Source organism: Eubalaena glacialis, chromosome 18 (assembly GCF_028564815.1).
Source record: "Eubalaena glacialis isolate mEubGla1 chromosome 18, mEubGla1.1.hap2.+ XY, whole genome shotgun sequence".
Taxonomy (NCBI): domain Eukaryota; kingdom Metazoa; phylum Chordata; class Mammalia; order Artiodactyla; family Balaenidae; genus Eubalaena; species Eubalaena glacialis.
Window position 1 is genome coordinate 60063982 of NC_083733.1, and position 23586 is coordinate 60087567.

Here is a 23586-nt window from a genome sequence, read left to right on the forward strand (position 1 = left end):
GGGCGCAGTCAATCGGGATAATGCGCGTGCGCACGGCAATGCGGGGGCGGGCTCCGGGAGAGGAGGTGCCGGAGGCATCGCTGAGGATCGCCGAGTACCAAGAACAAAATATGGAAGGAAGAGGACCGAGAGAATCGATCCCATTCACTGGGTGTCGGTCTACCGGCATCTGTTCAGATCATCTGAGTAGCGAATACATACTCAGTTTCATTCTATTATATTCTTGGTTTTAAGATGTCCTCCCTCCTTTCCCCACACTTTAACAAAGTAACCAGGGCTGGAATGGGGGAACCCAGACAAGGTTCCTGACCCAGCCTGGGGGATCAGAGAGGGCTTCCCGGAGGAGTCATCTCTGAGAACTAAGGTGAGGAGTAGGGATGAGGCAGGGTAATGTGGGGCAGACGACACTGCAGGCAAAAAGGAAAGTGGAAAGCAGGGAACTAAGCAGCAAGATGGGGCTGGAATGTGGCTTGAGGAGCACAAACTTCTCTGAAGTGGAAGACATCACCATGATTTATTCCCAACTATCCGATGTCACGTGTGTTTGCTCTTCCCAGTTTGTTCTCCTCGTACATGGTACTGCAAGGAGCATCTCTGTGGTATCTCTTAAGGCTCAAGGTCATGTCAGCAACCTCACTAACTGGCTCAACACCCGCCCCTACCGCCACCACGATCATGAGTTCTACTAGCTCCCTAGGACCTATTCTCAGAGCCTTTGCCTAACTTTGGAAGTATATTTTCATTTGTATGACTGTGATAAATGTCATTTGTTGATGTAAGGGTCATAATCGCCACTTTAGAGGCGAGGAAACTGAGTCTCAGAGAAAAATTTGCCCAAGGCTTTACAGCTAGGCCAGGTGCTGTTCCCCATCCCACCTTCATCCCAGCCCTGCCCACTCTGGGTCGTCACTCCCTGGGGATGTTTCTGTCTCCCCCACCGGACTGTGAGCCTCAGGAGGGTAGGGCTGAGACTGTCTTAGTCACCACTGTGTGTGCCTTTTGCCACCCAGTACAGGACATGCACAGAGCAGGGGCTCAGTGAATATATGCTCAAGTTCCTTACAGTCTGCCCTCCGTATCCACGAATTCAGAACTCGCAGATACAGAAGACGAACCGTACTAGGACATTTTATATGACAGGCTTCAGTATTCACAGATTTTTGGTATCCGTGGGGGTCTGGAACCAATCCCCCCCACTTATACCAAGGGACGACTGTATTTTCAATCTGCTGTTGGTTGAGCGGAACCCATGGATAGTGAGGACCTAGTGTATTGCATTCCTTAGGATACATCACTACAACAAGCCCACAGTCAGGGGGAGGGGCTACTGAAGGGCATGAATACCTGGAAGCAGGGGTGGTTGACAGCAGTCAATTAGAATGACTGCCTCCTGCCTCCTCCTGGCCTTTGTAGTCACTATTCTCTGTGTCTGAAAGGCTCTTCTCTCAGATCTCTGCATGGCTTCTTTCCTCACCTCCCTCAAGCCTTCCTAGAGTCTTCCTCAAGCGTCCTTTCCTCAGCGAGGCCTTCCCTGACTACCCTGTTTAAATTGCAATACACCCTGGATAGGCTGAATAATGGTCCCCAAAGATCTCCAGGCCCTGGAACCTATGAATGTTCATAGGTTACATGGGTCAACCAAAAACAAAACAAAACAAAACACAGAAGGTTGCAAACAAGAGTTTATATGGGGTCTTAAGAATTGCAATTCAGGCTGTACACCTGAAACTAACACAACATTGTAAATCAACTATACTCTGATAAAAATTAAAAAAGAAAAAAAAGAATTGCAATTCAGGAGACACAGATTTGGGTAAAACTGAAGGAGTGTTCTGAGGAAGAGAAAGCATCAGGGGCTTATAAAACAAAAGCCACAAGGTTGTTAAAGTTGTCTGGTGAGAATCGTGATTGGCTCTGACACAAGCCAGGGAATACTTGTCCTTAAGGAATCAAGAGTTATTTTAGGGTAAGGGTCCCACAAGTGGATAGGCTGTCATGAGTTATTTTAGGGTTAGGGTCCGATAAGTATCTTGCATTTTTGGCAGATGTTCTTTTTTTTTTTTAATTTTATAAATTTATTTATTTATTTATTTATTTTTGGCTGCGTTGGGTCTCCATTGCCGCGTGCAGGCTTTCTCTAGTTGCAGCGAGCAGGTGCACGAGCTTCTCATTGCGGTGGCTTCTCGTGTTGCGGAGCACGGGCTCTAGGCGTGCAGGCTTCAGTAGTTGTGGCTTGCGGGCTCTAGAGCGCAGGCTCAGTAGTTGTGGCACATGGGCTTAGTTGCTTGATCTTCCCGGACCAGGTCTCGAACCCGTGTCCCCTGCGTTGGCAGGCGGATTCTTAACCACTGTGCCACCAGGGAAGTCCCTTGGCAGATGTTCTTGATGCCTATGTTAAGACAATAAGTGATCAAAAGGTCAGATTCCATCCAGGCTGGGATGTGCGTAAGTCACACTTCGTCGATGGCCTCTCAGCTCCATTTTAGAGAGTTCTCTTAGCGACACTGACTCCGTTTTTATTTTCCTTCCGCATATGGCAAAAGGGAATTTGCAGGTGTGATGGTTAAGGATCTTGAGAGATATCCAGGTGCGTCCTAAATGTAATCACGTGTCCTCGTAAGAGGGAGATTTGACAGCAGGACAGAAACAGAGGCACTGCTACACTGAAGCAGGATGCCATGCTGTGGGCTTTGAAGTTGGAGGAAGAGGGCAGAGCCGAGGAATGTCAAGAATGCAGCTCTAGAAGCTAGAAAAGACAAGGAAATTGATTCTTCTCTACAGCCTCTGCAGGGAGTGCAGCCCTGCCAGCACCTTGGTTTCAGCCCAGTGAAACTAACTTCAGACTTCTGATTTTATGAATTGTAAGAAAATAAATGTGTGTTGTTTTAAGCCACTGAGTTTGGGGTCATTTGTGACAGTAACCACAGGAAATGAATGAATACACCTCCAATCAGGCACAATATATCCGCTTCTGCTTTAGTTTTTTCCATAGCAGCGATCAGCATCCGATAGAATATATTTTTTGCTTATCATTTTGTTTATTGTCTGTCTCTTCCACTAGAATGTCAGCTCTACAAAACCAGGGGCATTTTATCACCGGTTATTAAGGACAATTTCAAATGGATACAAAAGTTGAGAGAATAGTCTAACGAAGCCCCACATACATGAAGCTTTATCAATCTTCAACTCAGGGCTGATCTTGCTTCATCTACACCCCAGCCACTTCCCCTCCCACCAGTTGATTATTTTGGAGCAAATCCCAGACATCATATCATTTCATCCATCAGTATTTCAGAATGTAGCTCTAAAAGTAAAGACTCTTTGTAAAAACATAACCATAATATCATAGCACAACTCAAAAAAAAGGAGTAATAATTGCTAAATATAATCAAAGTTCCAGATACTGTTTGAATTTGAGAGCAGGGACTTCTGTCTGCTTGGGGTTTTTTTTTGTTGTTTGTTTGTTTGTTTTGTTTTTAAATTTTATTTATTTATTTATTTATTTGGCTGCTTTGGGTCTTCGTTGCTGCACGTGGGCTTTCTCTAGTTGCGGCGAGCAGGAGCTACTCTTTGTTGCAGTGCATGGGCTTCTCATTGCGGTGGCTTCTCTTGTTGTGGAGCATGGACTCTAGGCGCGCGGGCTTCAGTAGTTGTGGCTCGCGGGCTCTAGAGCACAGGCTCAGTAGTTGTGGTGCACGGGTTTAGTTGCTCCGCAGCATGTGGGATCTTCCCGGACTAGGGATCGAACCCGTGTGCCCTGCGTTGGCAGGTGGATTCTTAACTACTGCGCCACCAGGGAAGTCCTGTCTCCTTGTTTACTTGTTCTCCTTTGCTACCTTATGTGGCAAAAAGGACTTTGCAAATGTGACTAAGTTAAAGATTCTGAGATGGGGAGATTATTCTGGATTATCTGGATGGGTCCAGTGTAGCCATAAGTGAAAGAGGGAGCCAGGAGGGTCAGAGTCAAGAGATAGAGATGTGACAATGGAAGTATGAGATGGAAGAGATGCAAGAGCTGGCTTTGAAGACAGAAGGGGGCCATGAACCAAGGAATACAGCCAGCTTCTAGAAACTAGAAAAGGCAAGGCAAGGGCTTCTTTCCCATAGACTCCAGAAAGGAACTCAGCCCTGCTGACACCTGGATTTTAGTTCAGTGAGACCCATTTCAGATGTCTGACCTCCAGATGGTAAGATAATAAATTTGTATTGTTTAAGCCTCCAAGTTTGTGACAATTTGTTACAAGCAGTGATGGGAAGCTAGTGCAGATTTTGGTACTGGAAGTGGGGTGCTGCTGTAACAAATACCTAAAAATGTGGAAGTGGATTTGGAATTGGACAATGGGCAGAGGCTGGAAGAATGTTGAGATGATGATGGGAAAAGCCTAGATAGCCTTGCAGACCATTTGTAGAAATATGGGTGTTAGCTATTCTGCTAGTGAGGACTCAGAAGGAAGTGAGGAGTAAGGTAGAGTAAATCTCTATAATCTTAGAGAACACTAAATCATCATAAACAGACTGTTGGTATAAATATAGGCAACCTCTAGAAACTGGAAAAGGCAAGGAAACAGATTCCCCCCAGAAGAACATGGCCCTGACAACACCTTGATTTCTAGCCCACTGAGACCTGTTTCAGACTTCTGACCCCCAGAATTAAAAGACAATAAATTTGTGTTATTTAACCTACTAAGTTTGTGATAATTTGTTATAGCAGTAATGGGAAACTAACATATCTCTGTTACGCAAAAGAGAGATCAGACTAGTGTAAACACATACAAAATAAAGAAGCCCAGAAGAAACAAAGATTACACAGGAAAAAAAAGAAAGCTACAAAACAAACACAAAAACACCTGTAACTAAAATACTATAAAAAATACCTAGCAAGATAATAGATGATATCACATTTATAAAATAGGAACTGTAGGCTATGAAAAATGAATAATTAAATAACAAGAAAGAGTTCTTGGGAATTCAAAATAGTAGATGAAACATAAATTTTAATAAAAGGATTAGAAGATAAAGTCAAGGAAATTTCCTAGAAAGTAAGGAGAAAATTAACAAAGAGATGGAAAATAGTGGTGAAAAGATAAGAAAACTGAAAGCTCAAACCAGAAGCTTCAACATCCAAATAATAAAAATTCCAGAAAAAGAGAGCAAGAAAACGAAGAAGAAACCAACACACACACACACACACACACACACACACACAAAGAAACCAACACATAAATATACAAGAAAATTTCCCAGGACCAAAGGCTATGAGTCTCCAGATTGAAAGGACAGACTTAGGGTCAGAATGATTAATGAATAAAAGCTACAGTGAGGCATATCCCCATGAAATTTCAGAACCAGAGAAAGAGAGACGATCCCAAAAGCTTCCAGAATAAAGCAAGTCAAATACAAGTTCAAAGCAGAGGGAGAATGAAAACAAATCTGCGGGGAAAAAAAAAACCAAACAGGTTTCCTTTGTTATCTAAACTTGCGTTCCAACTTAGGAAGAAAACAGATTTGAGTTTCAAGGGATACATATATTTCCAACCTAGAATTTTACACCCAGACAAACCATAATAAAGTTGGAGGATAAAGTGAAGATATATTAAGCCATGCAAGAACTCAAAAATCTTTATCTCTTCCTCTCCCTTTTAAGGGAACTACTGGAGCATGTGCTCCAGCAAAATGAAGAGTCAACAAAGAAAGATAGACATGGAATCCAGGAAACAATATCCAACACAGGGAAGTCCAGGATAGCTTGGTGTAGGCCTAGAAAGCATCAAGTCCATATTCAAGTAGGAGAGAGGACTTTAGGAGGGAGGAAAAAAAACTTGAGTGAGCTGTTAGTAATATGGAAGATTCCATGGAACATTTGAAAAGTATTAAGTATAGGTGTAAATAAAATTAAGCAAGTCACAGAGGTAAATTTAATTCTCAAAAATTTAGAAGTTTGTGAAGAGAAAATTCTAATATACTGCATGGCTCTGCAGTGAAAACATATTTACATATCACAACATTTAAAAAACTATTGATTGATATAAAAATTATGATTTCATTGAGGAGAGGGAAAGTAGAGTCAGATTAATAGACCTCAAACCTCATCTACTATACCAGGAAATCAGTAGAGAATGCCTAAAATTGACAAATCAAGAAATAGCAATGCCAGCATATTTAGAAACATACAAGAAAATACCAGAGGAAACAGCTATAGCAGTTGAAAGTAGTAGCCTCTGGAAAGCAGATGGGAGTAGGGAGAGGTAGCAGGAGGATTGTTTTTCTTCATTACAAATATCTTAGTACCAGTACCATTTGAGTTTTAAAGTATATTCATGAAAATTAATTGGCAGTGATAGAAGCAGCTACCCCTTATGCGGAGGAGACATGCGTATATTGACTGGGAAGAGGCACGATGGAACTTCTGGATGATGGAAATGTATATCAGCTTTACTCAATAGAACTTTCTGGGATGATGAAAATGTCCTCTATCTACACTGTCCAAAATGGTAGCCACTAGCCACATGTGGCTACTGAGCACTTGAAAAGTGGCTAGTGTGACTGAGGAATTGAATCCTTAATTTTTATTTAATTTAAATTAACTAAAAATAATTAAAATTCCCACGTGAGTTGTTTTGGACATTGCAGACAATGACAATGTTGAAGTTTTATGATTTGTAAAGAAATACAAATCAGAAGAGAGAAAGGCTTCTGATTTGTCAAAAATCTTCAAGGGGCAGTTTATGAAATAAAAAAGTGGGGAAAATCACTCTTCCAAAATCACTCTTCAGGGTCAGACCCTCAAAAAGTCCACATGGATTTCCAGTAGATAAAGCCCTGTTGAAGATGATCTCACAATCCATAATTTCAATACACATGGGGAAACAAGCCACCATGAGTGAGAACCAGCAGACACACCAAATTACAGGAGGAGATGGCACCAAACTTCAGATGACAGAATTATGACATTTTATGTCTTTAAGCTTAAGGACACTTAAAAAGAAGAATCCAAAACATGAAAAAAAGGTCAAGACGCTACAAAAAAAAAAAAAAAAAAAAAAAGTAGGCATATTTGAAAGAGGAAGGATTGGATTCACATGAGGGAAATCCCGTCCAAAAGGGCTACTTTAAGACTGGTTTACCAAAAATAGTAACAATGAGGAGAATTATTAAGTCAGAACGGAGTTCAAAGAGAAGGAAGTCAATTTCTGTGCAAACTACCTTTATTTATAATGAAAAACGTCCCCATTTTGTTATAAAACTGGCACTGTGTAAAGGCACTTGACTGGGGAGAGAGGGGGCAGGGATGCTGATAGAGACTAATATGCCTCACCTGGCCCCTGAAGGCTGTTGGTAGAGATAGTGGCAGAGGTGACTCCTGGGAAAATCCAGTGGCGGTGACCCACTCCAGGCTCCGCTGGGATGGTGGGTTGCCTTTCTTTTGGGGGGCGGGGGGGGTGGGCAGTAGGAGCACGAGGCACTTTGGACAGGATGTGACTTGGCAATTGGGGGGGTCTCTCTTGCTCCCAATGATTCCCAGCCCCACCACGACCTCCCACAGCTAAGGCAGTTTTCTAATTTAAAGCTGGGGTTCTCCTTCTCCCCAGGGCTTCCAGGGAAGCAGAGAGGTGTTGGCAAGGACCTCGCCCCTGCAAGGATTTGGGGCGCAGAGAGATGCAGCAGTAAGGGAGGAGGAGTTCTGGAATGAAGGCAGCTGCTGCTTTCTCCTGTATCCCTTCGAAAAGTCCTTCTCTCCAGCTAGACCTTATTCCTCTGAGGCTTCACCCTGGGGAAGAGCTGGGGGAAGACAGGCTCTTCAGACACCAGGAGCTCCCACCCCTTCATTCCACCCCAAACTTAATACAGTCACCTGATCACCCCCAAACACGTGGACTGTCTCCATCCTCCCATCCCTTCCTAATCGACTCTCTCAGTATCTCCCAAACCACACCAGAATCCCCTGTCAGCTGCAAGCACCAGCTGGAGCCTTCCAATCAGCAGCAGGCTTGATGAAATGGAGTATTTCCGAGTCTCCCATACGGCCATAAAAAAGACGCCCGCCTCTCCCTACCACCATGGCTGTCTGGTTGGGACCCACCTCCACCTATTCCCCAATTAAAGGAATCGTCTTCTCTCCCAGGAATATAATGGGATTTTCCTGGTCTCCTCCGCTAACCTAGTAGTATCTCCCTCAGTTCTACCGCAATTTTATTAATGGATTCTTCCTCACCCTGCCCAATGCAGTGTAACAAAAGCTTCCATGCCTGTAATACCCAATTCTTTAACTGCCCCCATCACCAAGATGGGATTCTTCATGACTCCCCTTGGCTAGAATACATTCTTCTTTACCTCCCCATGAATATAATTAGGAATAATAAAAATATTTGATTGAGCACGAACCAATCAAATAACTAGGAAGGCAGTACTGGTGAGTACCCCACGAAGTACCACCAGTAAGTGGCTCTTCCTCCCCTAACTAAAAGGGGCTCTCCCTTACCTCCCCCGTTATTATAATGGGCTCATCCTCACCTCCCCACAACCGATAATGGACTCTTCTGACCTCCCCTCCTCCCCAATGTCATGCACTGTCTCTCTTGCCCTTTTTCCCGTGGGATCACCCCTTTCCTCACAATATCGCTTCTGCGCTCACCCCGAAGTAGTTACGGGGCACGTAGCCCTCCTGGCCGTGCAGCGCGGCCCACCACCAGTCCGTCTCCTCTGGCCCATCCCTCCGCAGCACGGTGACCGACTCGCCATCGCGGAAGGGCAGCTCGTCTCCAAACTCAGCGCTGTAATCCCAGAGAGCGTACACCACCCCGTTGTACATCAGCCCCATGCTCTGCTCCACGTCTGAAACATGAAACCGCAGGGATCGTCAGCGCCCGGTTCAGGGGGGCCGGGAACACTCAGGGATACGACACGCTGGGGACAGGGACAGACCCTGAGATTTGGCGCCAGCCTCACCTTGGGGAATGAGCCACTTGAAAAGTTGTGTACCCCTGTCTGGAGAGGGGGGCCTCAGGTGGAGTCAGCTGCCAGGACTGACAGTCTCTAAAACACTGGCGTGCATCAAGCCGGGCCACCAACCCCCGAGGCAGGGTCAGTGGTCCCCATTTCCACTTACATCTGGTTAAGTCCCTGTATCACTCCTAGAAGTACAGTCGTCTGCACCCCACCCCCCTTAAGTGGTACAGTCTCCATAGATGACTCAACCCCTCCTTCAGATGGTTCAGCCCTACTCCTCCCCACAAAGTGGTCCCAACTCCCCCTTTCCAGATGGTGCAGTGCACACTGCGCCCCCTCCCCAAAAAATAAAGTCTCAAAGAGGATGTAATAATTTTCCAGATAGTATAGGCCACCCGAACCCCCCTTTAATCCCATCAAAGATTTAGCCCCCTTTCCAGATGGTACAGTCCACCATGCTCCCCCCTCTTTAATGGTTCAGTCCACCGTGTTCCAGTTTCCCCTCCTCTCCACCACCCCTCCGCCCGCAAGTGTGCTGTTCAATCTCTACTTCATCCTCACAGAACTCTCCAAGTCCAGGCAGGTAGGAGGTACAATCTTCCTATCTCATAGGCTTCATCTACCTGTGACAAAGGTGGTCACAATCCCCCTTCCCAAAGCTTCAGTGGACGGTCTACTTCCCGCCCCAGCGGTCCAGTCCTGGCCTGCCGCTGCTCGCCACTAAGGCAGGTGTTACAGCCCCATGGCTCCCATCCACTTTCTGCCACAGCACAGCAGGCTGTCGTGTAGTCCCTCCAGGCTCACCTCTCAAATACATTGTCCCACCCCCAGGTCCTACAGCCTGCCTTACCCCAACTCTCTGAGGTCCCCAACCCCGCCTTATGATAGAGTTGGCCCCTCCAGGTGAGCGCTACAGACCCTAGGCACTTCCCCAGGATACGGCCTACCTAGTTCCTCCCATCACCTGTTTAAGTGATGTGCCCCCCCGCCCCGGAGATATATGGTACAGCCTCGTGTCTCACTAGGAGTGGAAGAGTCCCCAAGCTCCTCCCCAGAAGCCATGGCCTGCTCACCTCTCACCTGTGTGGTGCTGTATTTCCCACAGGTAGCACAGCCCATGTGCCCAGCCCTAGGCCAGGTAGATGGTATAGATGGAACGTCCAACTCCCCACCCCCGTGGACGAGAAAGCAGATAAAGCGGCGCAGTCTCCACACCTTCTCTTCTCCCTACAGGTGTCCAGCTTGCGTGGCACAGTTCCCCTGTCCCCCTCTCCCTCGAAGGTGGCACAGTCTGCTGCGCCCACACACCCTTCTTGCACCTGCCAGGTGAGAGGCCCAGTGCCCCACCCGTGCAGGTGGTCCATCCCGCCGGCCCCTCCTCGGTGATGCTGCCACAAGGTTGGTACAGCCCCCCGCGTCCTCTCTCAGGAGCCGCAGTCTGCCGCCTTCCCCCGCCCAACATCTACCAGCTGGGCGTCCCAGTCCCTGCGACGCCCTCCCCCAGGGGTGGCCCAGCCCGCCCACCGAGGGGCCCCAGCCCTGCCTCGCACCTGCCAGGTAAGTGGCGCAGTCGGCGTAACCCTCGCGGTAGGGGTCGCACTTCTCGATGGCGGTGGCGCCGTCACTGAGCGTGGTGGCGAAGATTGCCGCACCGTGCTGCACCAGCGCCATGCAGATGGCCGTGTCGTTGCACGACGCCGCGCAGTGCAACGGTGTCCTAGGCGTGGGATGCAGGCGTGAGAGGCCGCGCTGGGGCCCGCAGCGCCTTCCCCGCCCCACGCCGGCCGCGCGAGGTCAGGACTCACCAGCCGTGGCTGTCGGGGGAGTTGACGTTGGCACCCGCCGCGATGAGGAAGTCCACGATGGGGTAGTTGGCGCCGCAGATGGCGTTATGCAGGGCGGTGATGCCCTCCTCGTTGGGCTGGCTCGGGTCGTTCATCTGGACGGGCCGGGGGACGGGGAGGCTCAGTCCCGCGGCTGCTATCCAGCGTCTGCCGCCCCCACCCCGCCCGCCCTTCTGTCCGGCAGCACTCACCTCCTTCACCGCCTGCTGCACCACGTCCAGCTCCCCGGTCAGCGCGGCGTCCAGCAGCAGCACGAGCGGGCTGAGGCGCGCGCGACGGACCTTGCGCGGGGAGCCGGCCTTCCGCAGCACGGAGCGCATCTCCTGGGGGACAGGACCGGGGCTTCAGCGGCTTGGCGGGGATTGCTAATATACCCATTCCTCAGAGCAGGGAAACAGAGGCTCAGGGACCAGGCGGCCACTCCAGTTCATCCAACTAGACAGGGCTGAGACTGGAACCCAGGAACGTACATAGCCTGAGTCCAGAGGGCCATGGGAAGGAGAGTCCCTCAGTTCTACAGCCTCTGGTTCCCTGCAACATTCAGGGAATCGGGTGATTTTGGAATCTTGGGCCCTGAGACCTGAGAGGAAGCTGGGAGACCATGAGGATGATTGTGGAAGCCAGATATTCAATCCATAGTTTCCTTTCTTTTATATATTAAAAAAAAAAAAAATGCTAGGAAGCACACGTGACAAGATGTTACCAAGTGTTAATTTCAGATGTTTGGAATTAGAATATTTATCATATTATTCCTTGTGCCTTCTTACTTTTGATTTTCAAGTATCCTACAAAATTCATTTATTCTGCATATAGCATTTGTGATTCTGGTCTTCGATGTCAATGATTTCAAGATTCTGGAATTTGAAGATCCCACGAGCCACTCATTTAAAAATTCTCTGATGCTAAGTTTCCAATATGTGTGAGTCCAGAAATGCTAAGTTGTGCCATTTCAAATTGCTGAGGACCCAGGACGTTGCATTCCCAAGATTCTATGATTGAGAACTTGAATATTTCATGGTGAGAATTTCATTCCAAAAGATTGGAAGGAAATACTCAAAATGTTAATCGTGGTTCTCTCTGAATGCTGTTATTTGGGCCTCTTTATTCTACTTTTATCTATTTTTTCCTAGTTACTATGTTTGTGTGTTTCTTTCTAGTGGAAAATGTTCACTTAAATAAAATTCTGTATTATAACATATTAGTGCACTAATCTATGATTTAAGATTCAAAGGATGAGTCTTTAATTTTCAGTTCTGGGGACTTCAAGAATCAGTAATAACCAGGGTTTGTGTTACTAACTTTTTAATTCTAAGATCCTGTGCAAACCTTCAGTGTTGTGGAATTCTGAAATTTCACTCTTCTGAGTTTGTGATGCCAGGATTTAATTATTGAATTCTGTGAGTGTTCAGGTTTCTCTGTGGCCAGAACTTTGTGATTCTACAATGAGGCAACTTGACCATTTCAAGACATTGTCATTCTTCCATTCTTGATTTCAAGATCCTGAGCCTCAACATTTCTTAGCTCCACCCTCAGAAGGGCCTGGGAATAGGCATTTGGGGTCCACCTGGCCCCCACGTCTTCTCTGGGAATTGTTCTCCTCCATCTGTCTACCCACATTGAGCAATCAGGATTGTTCCATGTGACTACACCCCGCCCCCTCCAAGCCACGATGCAGAAACCAGACCAAGATCAGCAGGAGACCAGCCCCTGGTCAAATGATAACAATAATAATAGTTAATAGTTAAGTGCCAGGCACTATTCTAAGCACTATATTAATGTATTAAATCCTCACAGCAACCCTATGCTTATTTTCATCCCCATTCTACAGATGAGGAAACTGAGGCACAGAGAGACTATGTGTCTGGCCCAAGGTTGCACAGCCGATAAGTGCTGTGGAGCTGGGATTTGAACCCAGGCAGCCTAGCTCTGCCGCTGGTGCACTTAACCGCGACACCCACAGCCTCAGAGATCAGAGACTTGTTCTTGAAAATCTGAATGGAAGAAGCTCTGACTAGAGTCAGAGGACACCATAGACTTGAACTGAGAGGTCATTTTGAGTCAGGGCTGGGTGGGCCATTTCTAGCCATGGCACAGGCTTGCTGAGGTGTAAGAGGAGAGAGCAGCTCCCCAGAGAAGGCGGACATGAGAGGCTGTGGCAACTAGGGAGAGAAATGGTGACTGCCTCGATTCAGGCAGGCTTTTCAGACCCCAGAATAAACCCTCTGTCATGCCAAGACGAAGTCATTTCCAGGTTGGAAGACTCTAAGATTCCTGAAGGGAAGCCCTGGGGGGACAGGTTACTGGAGAAGAGCAGAGAAAATCTCTATGTGGCCAAGACTTCTGAATGCCCCTCCATATATGTTCTCCCTTTCTTCTGAGCACAGGTACACTTAGATTTAAAACTACATTTCCCAGCTTCCCTTGCAGCTGGGTTCCTGGCCAGGGGAATGTGCCAGATGTGATGTGTACAATTTCCAGGTTCTGTCCTAAAAGGGAAGGGATGCTTCCATATGCTAAGTAATATACCCCAGTTTCCTCCTATATTACTTACCATGCTCTGTGGCTGCTCTGGTGGGCTGCTCTGGAGAAGGGCTGGGGGTGGTATGGGAGCTGGTGGGGCTGGAGCAGGGGGCCCTGCCCTGGCCTCAGGTCCCTCAGTGATGGGACACAGCTCAGGCTCGGGCCCCCCAGGCCCACCGTGACGATGGAAGAGGCGGTTGATGATCTGCTGGTACTGCTTCTTGTGGGTGGGGGGCAGGGCTACAGTAGGGCTCTGCTCCATGGAGCCCCTGCGTTTGAGGGGCCGTGGAATTTCTGCCAGCACCCGTGCCACCTCCTCCAGCTCGGGCACTGACTGTGCCTCGGGCGGCAGCGCTGGCTGCAGCCGTGTGGGACTAAGGGGCCGAGCTACAGCATCTTCATCTGCATCACCAGCCTCCAGCCCTGACGTCAGCAGCCCCTCCAGCTCCGGCTCAGGCTCCAGCTCAGTGGGAGGTTTGGGGAGGCCTACAAGGAGCAAGAGCCCCATCAAAGGAGGGGTCCCAAGAGACCCGAGAGACTCCCTCCCCACAACTTCCAGGACTTGCAACAAATGCCTGATTTGCTGTGTGACCTCAGGGCAGTTCCTTGCTTTCTCTGGGCTACACTTTCCCTGGGTTGTGAATAATAGACAATTATGGCATCCCCCATTTAACAAGCACTTAGCATGTGCCTCATGCTTTACATGCCTATCATCGAATTCTCACCACTACCTTGTGACGTTGATGTGGCTAACATCTCATTATTACAGAAAGGGAAACTGAGTCTCAGAGAAGGCAAGTCAGTTGCCTAAAGCCACACAGCTGGGATTTGAACTCAGTCCTATCTGACTCCAGAATCTCTGCTCCTACCATTATGATAAACTTGACTTTCTAAGATTGTAAGAATTTCCTCTCCTAACATCTCAGGCAGAAAGTTGCTGAGGACGTCCCTGGTGGCGCAGTGGTTAAGAATATGCCTGCCAATGCAGGGGACACGGGTTCAATCCCTGGTCCGGGAAGATCCCACATGCCGTGGAGCAACTAAGCCCGTCCGCCGCAACTACTGAGCCCACACGCCACAACTACTGGAGCCCGGGCTCAGAATAAGAGAAGCCACCGCAATGAGAAGCCCGCACATCGCCCCTGCTTGCTGTCATTAGAGAAAGCCCGCGTGCAGCAAGGAAGACCCGAGGCAGCCAAAAATAAATATAGAAAGAAAGAAAGAAAATTGCTGGGACTAGAATCTTGGTACTTGTTGGTCTCTTCTCTCTGTTTCTTGGCTCTCTATCAGAGCTTCTAAAGCAGGTAGAAATATACAATGATCATTTTATACATGATTTCATTGTCCATCGTAATCTATGAAGTAAATGTTATTAATCTCTATTCACAGATGAGAAAATGTAAGCTCAGATGGGTTAATTAATTTATCCTCAGTTACACAGCATGTCAATGGTAGAGAGGGGATCAAAACCCACTCTGCTTAAATCCAGGCCCTGCGCTGGTCTCACACCAAAAACTACTAATAATTATAATGATTAATATGATAGCTACTGAGGGCTTACTATACATCAGGCCCTATTTTAAGGACTTTATATGGATTAAATAATCTAGTACCATACCCCAATAAGGTAGGTTCTATCACTATTCACCTTTTACACTCAAGGAAATTGAGGTCCAGAGAGGTTAACTGACTTGCCAAAGGTCACACAGCGTGGAGCCAGCCAGTCTGACTCCAGGGTCCATGCTTAAGCACTGTGCTATCCCTAGTTCCTGAGCAAATCCCCAAGCTCATCTGGCCTTGCTCTCTGCAGGGACAATGTCTGGAAACAGGTGTTTGGTTGTGATGGGACCCCAAGCTGGTTTGGTCCCCAGCCATCTGTCCTCCCTTCACCCATCCCTCCGGAACCCCCATTGCTGACTCACCTTCACTCACAGGGGACCAAGTCTCTTGAGGGGGTTGGGGGACTGGGGCAAGGGTTTGAAGCTGTAGTTGTGGCTGGGACTGTGGAGGCAGCTGGGGCTGGAGAAGCAGCTTAGGCGGGGGAGCTCGAGAGAAGATGGGAGAGCCAGGGAGCATGGCCCTGCTGGCTCCGTGCTCCCAAAAGGCATTCTGCAGCTTGAATATCATGCTGAGGGGGATGGGGCGCTGGCGGGGGGCACTTCGGGGCTGGGGGCTGGAAGGAGGCATGGGGATGCGGCTGACAGGCTGCCAGCTTCGGGGCAAAGTGCCTGATGACCCCGCGGAGCCCATCGATCGGCGGTAGCTGTCCACATCAGAACGCCTGTCGTTGGTCAGAGGGAAGACCTTGTAATTGCGGGGCAGAGTGGCGCTGGTGAAGTTGTCCTGGGGGAGAAAGAGGGAAGGAAGGAAGATAGAAGGGGCTCAGGTGGGAGGAAGATAGGCATAAGGGAGTGAATGATAAGGGAGTGGAGGAAAGGAGGAGGGAGGTAAAGGCAAAAGGTGAGAAGGGAGAGAAAGAGGGGAGGGAAGACAGAGGAAGGCAAAGGAAAGAGGGTCAGGGAGGGGATGGAAATCCAGGATAAAGGAAGACCCTGGGGAAGGGTACGGAAACTGCGGGAGCAGCCAGGAGGGGAAGACTAGCCCTGACTCCACCCTTGCCCACCAGCCCCCTCCCCAAGTTTCTCCGGCCCCTCACCTTCCTGGTGGCCCCCAGCCCATCCAGGCTGCTCTCTCTCCAGGGTAACAGCTGCAGGCCTGGTGAAGCAGGCCGCGCAAAGACATCGAGTCCTGTGAGGCGGGAATCATTAGGGTCTGGGGAGGCCTCTCCGGGTCCCCCACTCCTTTGGCCTCGCACCACTCACGTTCATAGCTCGCTGTCTGCGAGGGCTTCTTCTCGTACGCCACGTCCAGGTCAGACTCGTTCCAGGCTTTGGGGGACCGCCGCCGAAGCGTTAGGTCGTCTGGAGAGAGGTTGCCCATGAGGATGTGGCGGGGGGGCGGGGGGGGGGGGCCGAAGCTGGTCCCGGACCTTGCGCCACTCCCACCCGCCAAGTTCGGCCCCCTGGTTCACCTTGCGTGCGCAGAGGTGGGGCGAAGGCGCTGACGCCAGGGCCCAGCAGGGGGCTCCCAAAGGCAGTCGGCGCATCGTAGGCTGCGGTCGGGGCGCGAGGCGAGGGCCCGCGCTCGGGAAAGAAGGCCTGGGGCCCTTCGGCCAGGGGGCTGACACGGGGGGAGCGGACACGGCCCACGAAGTCAAAGGGCGTGGGGGGACCCTGCTGTCGGAGCGGGCCGGGGCGAGGGGAAGGCGCACGGCCGTGGGGGCTGCCTGCTCCATCGAAGGCGCGGGGCCGGGGCGAGGGCGCGCGGTCCAGGGTGCCGTAGGCATCCGGCTGCAGGTAGAGCTGGGTGCGCGGTGACGACGGCCGGCCCTTAGGGGACAGCGAGCCGTAAGGGAGCTGAGCCGGGGCGCTCTCGGAGCGTCTGAACGAGGTGTCTGCGCCGTCGGTGGTTGCCTTCCGGGGGGACCCGCGGCTGCCCAAGGGCTCGGGGACAGGGCTGAGGCTGTACCCGGACAGCTGTAGGGAGGTCGGGACATTGAGGGGTCAAAGGAGACAATAGTAGAGGGTTGGTAGGTCAATAGAGGTGATCGAAAATCAACCCTGGAGAGTTGGACGGGGCTGGAGATTCAGGCATAGGGAGCCCTGCAATCAGGGCTGGGGCTTGCATGCACAGTGCCTTTGTGCCGCTTAGAAAAAAACCTTTTTCTTCCGAGGGTCCTGACAGACGTCCACTTTCACTGATCCCCACTTCCACTAATCCCACAAGTGCCTTTAAATAGCCCACAGCCTGCATAGCCCCATGGGACAGGCTTGCCTGAACTCCTGGAGGAAAGAACCTGACTTTGGGGGCCCGGGTGGGGACCAGGGCAAGCAGGCTCACCCTAGCCGGGGCTCTGGCCTGCGAGCCAAGAGGCGCCGCCGGCGAGTCTGACCACAGAGACTCCAACTGCTTGGTCAGTTCGTCCACCTTGGCCGCCGCCATGTCCAGCTCCATATGCTTCAGGTCCACGTGCTTCGTGGCTAGAGCCGGGCGGCCGGGAGTAGTAGTGAGGACCCGGATTTCTGGGCAGGGCCCCGCCTTATCCCCGCCCCGCCCCGAGGGCCCCGCCCCCTACCCCAGCTCACACTGTAAGTTCAGGTCCAGAAGGTTCTGCGAGCTCTGGAACGCCTCGCTGTCCATGGTGCCGGCTGGCCGCAGCGGGGCGCCTGCGTTTGGGGAGGGGGGGGCGGGGGAGAGCCCGCTCAGAGCCCCCCCCACAGGGAACCTGGGGCCTTGAGGAGCGGGACGGTGCCTTTACTCTCCTACTTCCTTCCATTGGAAGCGCTATGACCCACCACTTCCCCTGCTGGGAAATGCCAACTCCTGCAAAGCCCTCCAGGAAGGCTCAGGACAATTCACTCTCTTTCCGTGGCTCCTAGTCCATCCCTCTACCTCAGCCCTAATAAGACGTGATCATTCCTTCAACTATTATCCATTAACCACCTACTATGTGACAGACATTATAGTGAACAGAGGATGCAATAATAATAACTATCAATTACTGAATGCCTACTAGGGACCAAGAGACACCGTGCTAGATGCTGGGGATCTTTTTAAAAATAATGATGGTGCTGCCTACTATGTGCCAGGACCTTTGCTAGTTACTCGAGGGTATAATGAAATAAAACAACCATTTACTGAGAGAACACTGCCCCCTAGAATTGTGCCAAGTGCTTTACAACTAATACCTTATCCCATGATCAAAACCTCCATAGCAAAAAAGAAAGTGGGGCTCAGAAACATTTGTTCCAGGTCACCCTGCAAGAAGTCAGCATACTAGATTTCACACCTGGACCTAACTTGTTATTCTGGGGCATCTCCGTCAGTCTGGAGGGACTCCAGAGGGCGGGGACCACTCAGCTCTCTCTCCCCAGAGTCCCCACCCAGAGGAGACTCAGCGTGTTCACACGGACCCAGCGTCAACAGGAAGAACAGGGAGTTGGCCAGGGGTGGCTGGGCCACTGTGGTCGCCAACCCAGTGGGAAGGAGCCAGGCCACCAGGAACTAGTCAGGCCAGCACCATCCCCATCTCCATGGTAGCCGCCACGCCCGCCAGCTCTGCCACCTCCCCACTACACCAACCGACCACTTAGCTTTGACTTGGGGTGCAGGCGTGGGCAGCAGGGCAGGCTGGGGCATGCTGATTCTGGCCTCAGTCTGGGAAGCCTCAGAACAGAACCTGTTGGGGCTGGTGGCTCATTTGGGTGTGTTAGGATTGTGTGACCTTGGGCTAAGAGTCCCCTCCACTCCTTGAGCCTCAGTTTCCCCAACTGTGAAAGGAGGAGGCAAATCAGCTATTCTGAGAGGCCTCCTCAATCTCTCAGAGGCCTAGATTCTGAAATTATAAGGACCTTGAGGTTGTAATTAAATTTCTATAGAGGCTAAAACCCTCGGCTTGAGAGTCTATTGTTTGAAAGTTCTCAGTCCAAGATTCTATCTTTGGAACATTCTAGAATTCTCCACTTTGGCTAGCCTAGATTTCTCTGTCTTCCTGCACTGAGTTCTATCTATCCCAGGATTCCGAAGTCCTAAAAGTCTAGGTGAATGTCTGGTATAGTGGAGTTGCTAAAAGCACAGTTAAGGAGGGTTCAAATCTGGTGGCACCGTTGTCCCACCTGACAAGACTGCCTCAGTTTCCTGATCTGTAAAATGAGGATAAATAGCAGTCTACCTCAGAGGACAGTTGTGAGGATCCAACTGGCCAGAAGGTGCAAGAGGAATTAAGGCTCTGAGAATTGAGGCCTCAAAAAGTAGAGACTATAGGGGACTTCCCTGGCGGTGCAGTGGTTAAGACTCTGAGCTCTCACTGCAGGGGGCACAGGGTTCGATCCCTGGTCCAGGTAAGACCCCGCATGCCGGGCGCGGGGCAGGGGAAGGAGAGACTATAGGAATCAAAACTTGCGCCTTTTAGAATCTCAGAGATACACAGGAAACCCTCTGTGTTCGTTAAAATATAAAAGTGAACAATCTATGCTACCTCCAGGGCCGGCATTCTGGTAGCGAATGGTTCTTTGGGGGATTTCATGATCCCCAAATTCTAAGACGCTTACATCCTCTGGGTCTAAGGAAATGCCAAGGCTGGGCGTGGGCCCGTCCCGGGTCTGAGGCGGGCGAAACGGGCGTCAGGGCCGCCAGGGGACGCTCCAGGTCACGGCCCGACCGCAGCGGGGCGGACAGACAGCTCCTGAGCTCAGAGCAGGGGAATGCGCGGCGGGCCCGGGCAGGTGCCGCACCTCCCGCGGCAGGGGAGCGGGGGCCCGGCGGGGGGCAAGGGTGGCGAGGACCGCGCCTCTCCTCCAGGCCCCTGTCCTCCACCCCCACGTCCTCTCCGCCGGGCTCCCCTCTCCTCCGCCCTTAGGTCTCCTTCCCCGGCATCTTCTGCACCCCAGCCCGGTTCTTTGGGGTTAAAAATCAGGGGTGGGGGGTTCCTGGAGGAATCATCCTGAGTAGGAACCGGGTCAGAGCGCCAGGCTGGTTTGGGAATACCCAGATTGGAATCCTCCAGCTCTGTCCACATAGACAGACGTTGGGAGAGGCCCCACCCTGTCTGGGACTTGGTTTCCCCGCTCTGTGGACATCTGTGGAATGACCTAGGGCCTTTCCCCTCTTTAAATCTCTACCTTCGGCTAGTTAGCGTCTCTGTGCCTCAGTTTCCTTGTGTGTATAATAGGGGAATTAATACCTTCTCCTCAAAGAAGTGTGAGGTTTGAACGACATAATTTATGTATAGAGTTTAGAACAGGGAAGGGTACAAAATAAAGTTCACAAGTATAAGATTCCTAATTCCCAGGCCTGGAACAGACTGAAGGCTCAAAACCAAAGTAATTTTTTCCCTCCAAAACAGCCCTTTCAAATCTTTCTGAGATTCTAAAAGCCCCGAGCTTTAACCCCTGGAATCTTGACTTCAGCCCTTGGATCTCAGAATGCTAAATTCTCCCCTGCTTTCCTGAGTTCTAGCCATCTCCAGTTCTGGCCCATTCCAGGGCATAGGAATCTCTGGAAGATTCCAGACAGAAGGTGGCAAAAGCCTAGGGTGTGCGTTGTGCCCACACTCCAGCCTCAGTTTCCCCATTGGACTAGAAAGAAGTCATTCCCTGGGCTGGGCTCAGCAAACCTCAATGGAAGTGAGACCTTTGGGCAGTTGCCGGAGACTTCTGTAGACAATGGGAACCATCCATTACCTGCCAGCCCTGAGCCTGGCACTCTGTGAGCTCTGTCTTGGCAGCCACGGTTATTATTTTTTATTTCATCTCAGGCTATCACCAAATGCCCTTCAAGCCCAGACATTAGGAAGTTCTTCCCTCTTTCATCAGAACCCCCTGCCCCACCCCTTGTTTAATCCCTTCACATGACTCATGGGGATGGAGAGAAGGGGGAGTCGGGCGGAGGGAGGTGCCAAGCCCTGCCCTCCCCCAGCTTCAAGGACAGACACACACCTCCAGAATTAGCCTCTATCCTCCCTTATCTCCCACACTACCTCAGGTCAGACAGATGGGAGTGGAGGTGACATTTTTCACCTCAGGGTCAGGGCCAGGAGCCCTAGGAGAGAAGTGAGTCAGAAAATCCGGTGGGAGTGGATGGTATCCCGACGCCCAGAGAGCGGCTGAGGAAGGGGGAGGGCAAATCCTGACCCCCAACTCTGCTGCCAGTGTGACCTCTAAGCCTCAGTTTACCTCCGTCCTCTCTGTGTAATGGCTGTATTGTGCCCGCCATGCAAACCCCCCAGAATCCAACCACACCTTCTGGAATTCTGCCCTGGATTCTAGAATGCCCTTTGCAAATCCCAGATATCTCCCACCTTTATGGGACAATAGGAGGTTCCCCGCCCCCGCCAGGGGGCGCCCTGGGGCGGAGGTCCCTCCTCTGCTTAGCCAGGTCTGACGCCCCGGTTAATGACATGTTGGGGATCGCGCAGCGGCACAGGGGAGGTTGGAGACCTGTCCTACTTCCCTCCTGCCACGTTGGCCCCCACCCCAGAGCCAGAAAGTGGGGGGAACGGCGGGACACAGCCTCCAGAGGGACCCTGGGTGTTTGTTCTGCTTCATTTCAGGAACCCGGGTTCCACTATCCCCACCCCACCCCTAACTCTGCTCGGAGACCTAAAGGCTCGGTCGAGAAGGCAGTTGAAGGGTGGTAGGGATGGCCGCCCATTCCAGAGCCCCAGCAGTCCGAGTCTCCCATTTCTCCCCAAGAGATCCAATACCCCAGTTCTACTCAAGGACTCAGGCTTCCGAGAGCCCCCATTTCTAGGGACTGAAACGTCCCGACGTTTCCGAACGTCTCCGAACGTCTCCCCGGGACCAAGGCGTCCGAGCCCTCCATTCCAAGAACTCAGGCATCCGAGCCCCTTTTCCTTCTGCCCAGTAAATCAGGCATCCAAGTTCTAGCTTTCTAACGTTCCTGGAGTCCCCCAATTCCGCCCTGGGACCTGGCGTCCGAGTGTCCTCCCGACCCTCCCAGGGACGCGAGTGTCGGGCTCCACCGGGGCCGCTGAACCCCGGGGCGGGGGTTGTAACTCACGGATCCGGGGCAAATCTTGGCACCGGGGGTCCTCCTCCGGCTCCGGCTCCGGCTGCGGGGAGCGGAGGACGGGGCGGGGCAGGCGCCGGGAACAGGTTAGACGACGTGACTCGGACCGGAGGGAGGCGGGTCCCGGAGGGGAGGGGGAGCCAGGGTCGCCTCGAGCACCTTGGGACTTGTAGTCCCGGAGGGGCAGGACGTAGACGGGTATGTTCCCATTTGGATTGACCCAAAGTCCATTTCACAGACAGGAAGGGCGAGGTCGAAAGGCCAAGGGTGACCTGGCTACGTAAATCGTAAATAGAATCCAGGCTCTTACCTCGCTGTGGGTGCAGGAGACGAACTCCTGGGTCCCTGCCCCACTCCTCCAGGCTCAGTTTCCCCCTTCTTGAAAGAAGATTTGGACGCCACCAAAGAGGTAGAAGGATATATAGGCTGGGGGAGACTCACAAATCCCGCCCCCAAGGCGAGAAGAGGGCCTCGCTAAAATCAGTATCCCCTCGGGTCTCTGAGCCTCAGTCTCTCCGTCGGTAAAAAGGGTGGTTGGGATCTTTACAGAATTTCCCACCAACTGCTCCCAAAGTTGGAGGCTGGGACTACGATTCCCAGCAGCTTCCACGACCGACGTCGGGCACCTCCCAGCCTCGCGTCCTCTGGGAATTGTAGTCCCGGAGCCCGCAGGGGCAGGGCCCGGGTGTTTCGCCCACGCGCGGGAACTGTCTGGCGATCCCCGGAGGAGGCAACGCGTCCTCTTCCCCTGACCCTCCTCCTCTCTGAGCAGCCGCTGGCTCACTGAGAAGGTGGGCGCCCCAGTTCTAAAGTAGGATCCGAAATCTCGGCAAGGGGGCGGGGATCAGCGCTGACACACCGGTCAGGAATGCAGTCGGATCACCCTGTCTAGCCACCGTCCCGCGGCTCCGCCCGTCGCCCTACGCTGTGCGGTCCCCGTGCGAAGGGGCGTGGGCGTGTCCCCCAAATCTGCGTTCACTTGCCGCTGCTTACACGCACCCCGGGGCAGGGAAGGGGCGCTGGTCAGGACTTCTACTCTCTCTCCCTTCCTCAAAGCCTTTGGAAATGTCCCCCTAACGCACGAGACTAAATCCTCGAGGGCATCTACCCGTCTTTTGGGCCACAGCCCCGCCCCTTAGTCCGCACCGTCCCACGCGTGTCCAGCTCAGGAGTCCAGAGGCTCCGCCCCGGGATCCACAGGCTCCTCCCCCTATATTTCCCGCTCCCCTGGAGCCCAGAGCCCCGCCCCTGGCTGGTAGTTAACGCCCTCGGGAGGAATTACCCCCATTCCTCCATTTTCCCACCTCTCTCACTCAAGTTCTGAACTTCTGAGGCATCTGGGCCTCCCTAGAAGGGATTGTAACACTGAAAGCACAGTCCTGCCAACCTAGACTCTTACCTGCCTCTTTAAGAATTCCAGTCCAATCGATCTTCCTGTCTCTTTAAGGGTAGGTCCTGTGAATGTGGCTGCCCCTTTAAGGCAACGTTGGAGCAAATCATGTCTGAGACTGTGGGGATACCCGCCGGGACCTGGTGAGGCTCTAACTCCCGCCAAACAGGCGAGTCGGCTTCTTTTGGGAGCAGACTTTGGGTAAAAGATGGCTTTCTCGGTTGTCTGCTGTGCACAAGTGGAAATTTCCCCCACTTGTGCTCACACAGCGAGGGGGCTCCGAGCGACACCTCCCGT

General features: G+C 51.5%; 1 protein-coding gene across 1 annotated transcript; it reads right to left on the bottom strand.

Moving 5' to 3' along the window:
• Positions 1-7187: 7187 nt before the first annotated feature.
• Positions 7188-23502, bottom strand: PPP1R13L (protein phosphatase 1 regulatory subunit 13 like). Its single transcript, XM_061172791.1, has 14 exons — positions 23299-23502; positions 21891-22175; positions 17456-17536; positions 17211-17350; positions 16342-16846; positions 16133-16231; positions 15967-16058; positions 15233-15653; positions 13342-13796; positions 10982-11113; positions 10752-10885; positions 10497-10663; positions 8633-8832; positions 7188-7779 (listed from the first exon to the last, which is right to left on the bottom strand). Exons 3-14 carry the CDS (start codon positions 17508-17510, stop codon positions 7741-7743), a joined length of 2439 nt encoding a protein of 812 aa, XP_061028774.1. The 5' UTR covers positions 17511-17536; positions 21891-22175; positions 23299-23502; the 3' UTR covers positions 7188-7740.
• Between the last annotated feature and the right edge of the window lie 84 nt (positions 23503-23586).

Excerpts from the sequence above, each read along its gene's own strand:
- PPP1R13L (XM_061172791.1), bottom strand. The coding sequence starts at position 17,510 with ATGGACAGCGAGGCGTTCCAGAGCTCGCAGAACCTTCTGGACCTGAAC. Across the intron at positions 15,654-15,966 it reads GGCTGGGGGCCACCAGGAAG|GACAACTTCACCAGCGCCAC; the intron begins GTGAGGGGCCGG and ends TTTCTCCCCCAG. Across the intron at positions 10,664-10,751 it reads TCCCCCGACAGCCACGGCTG|GACACCGTTGCACTGCGCGG; the intron begins GTGAGTCCTGAC and ends TCCCACGCCTAG.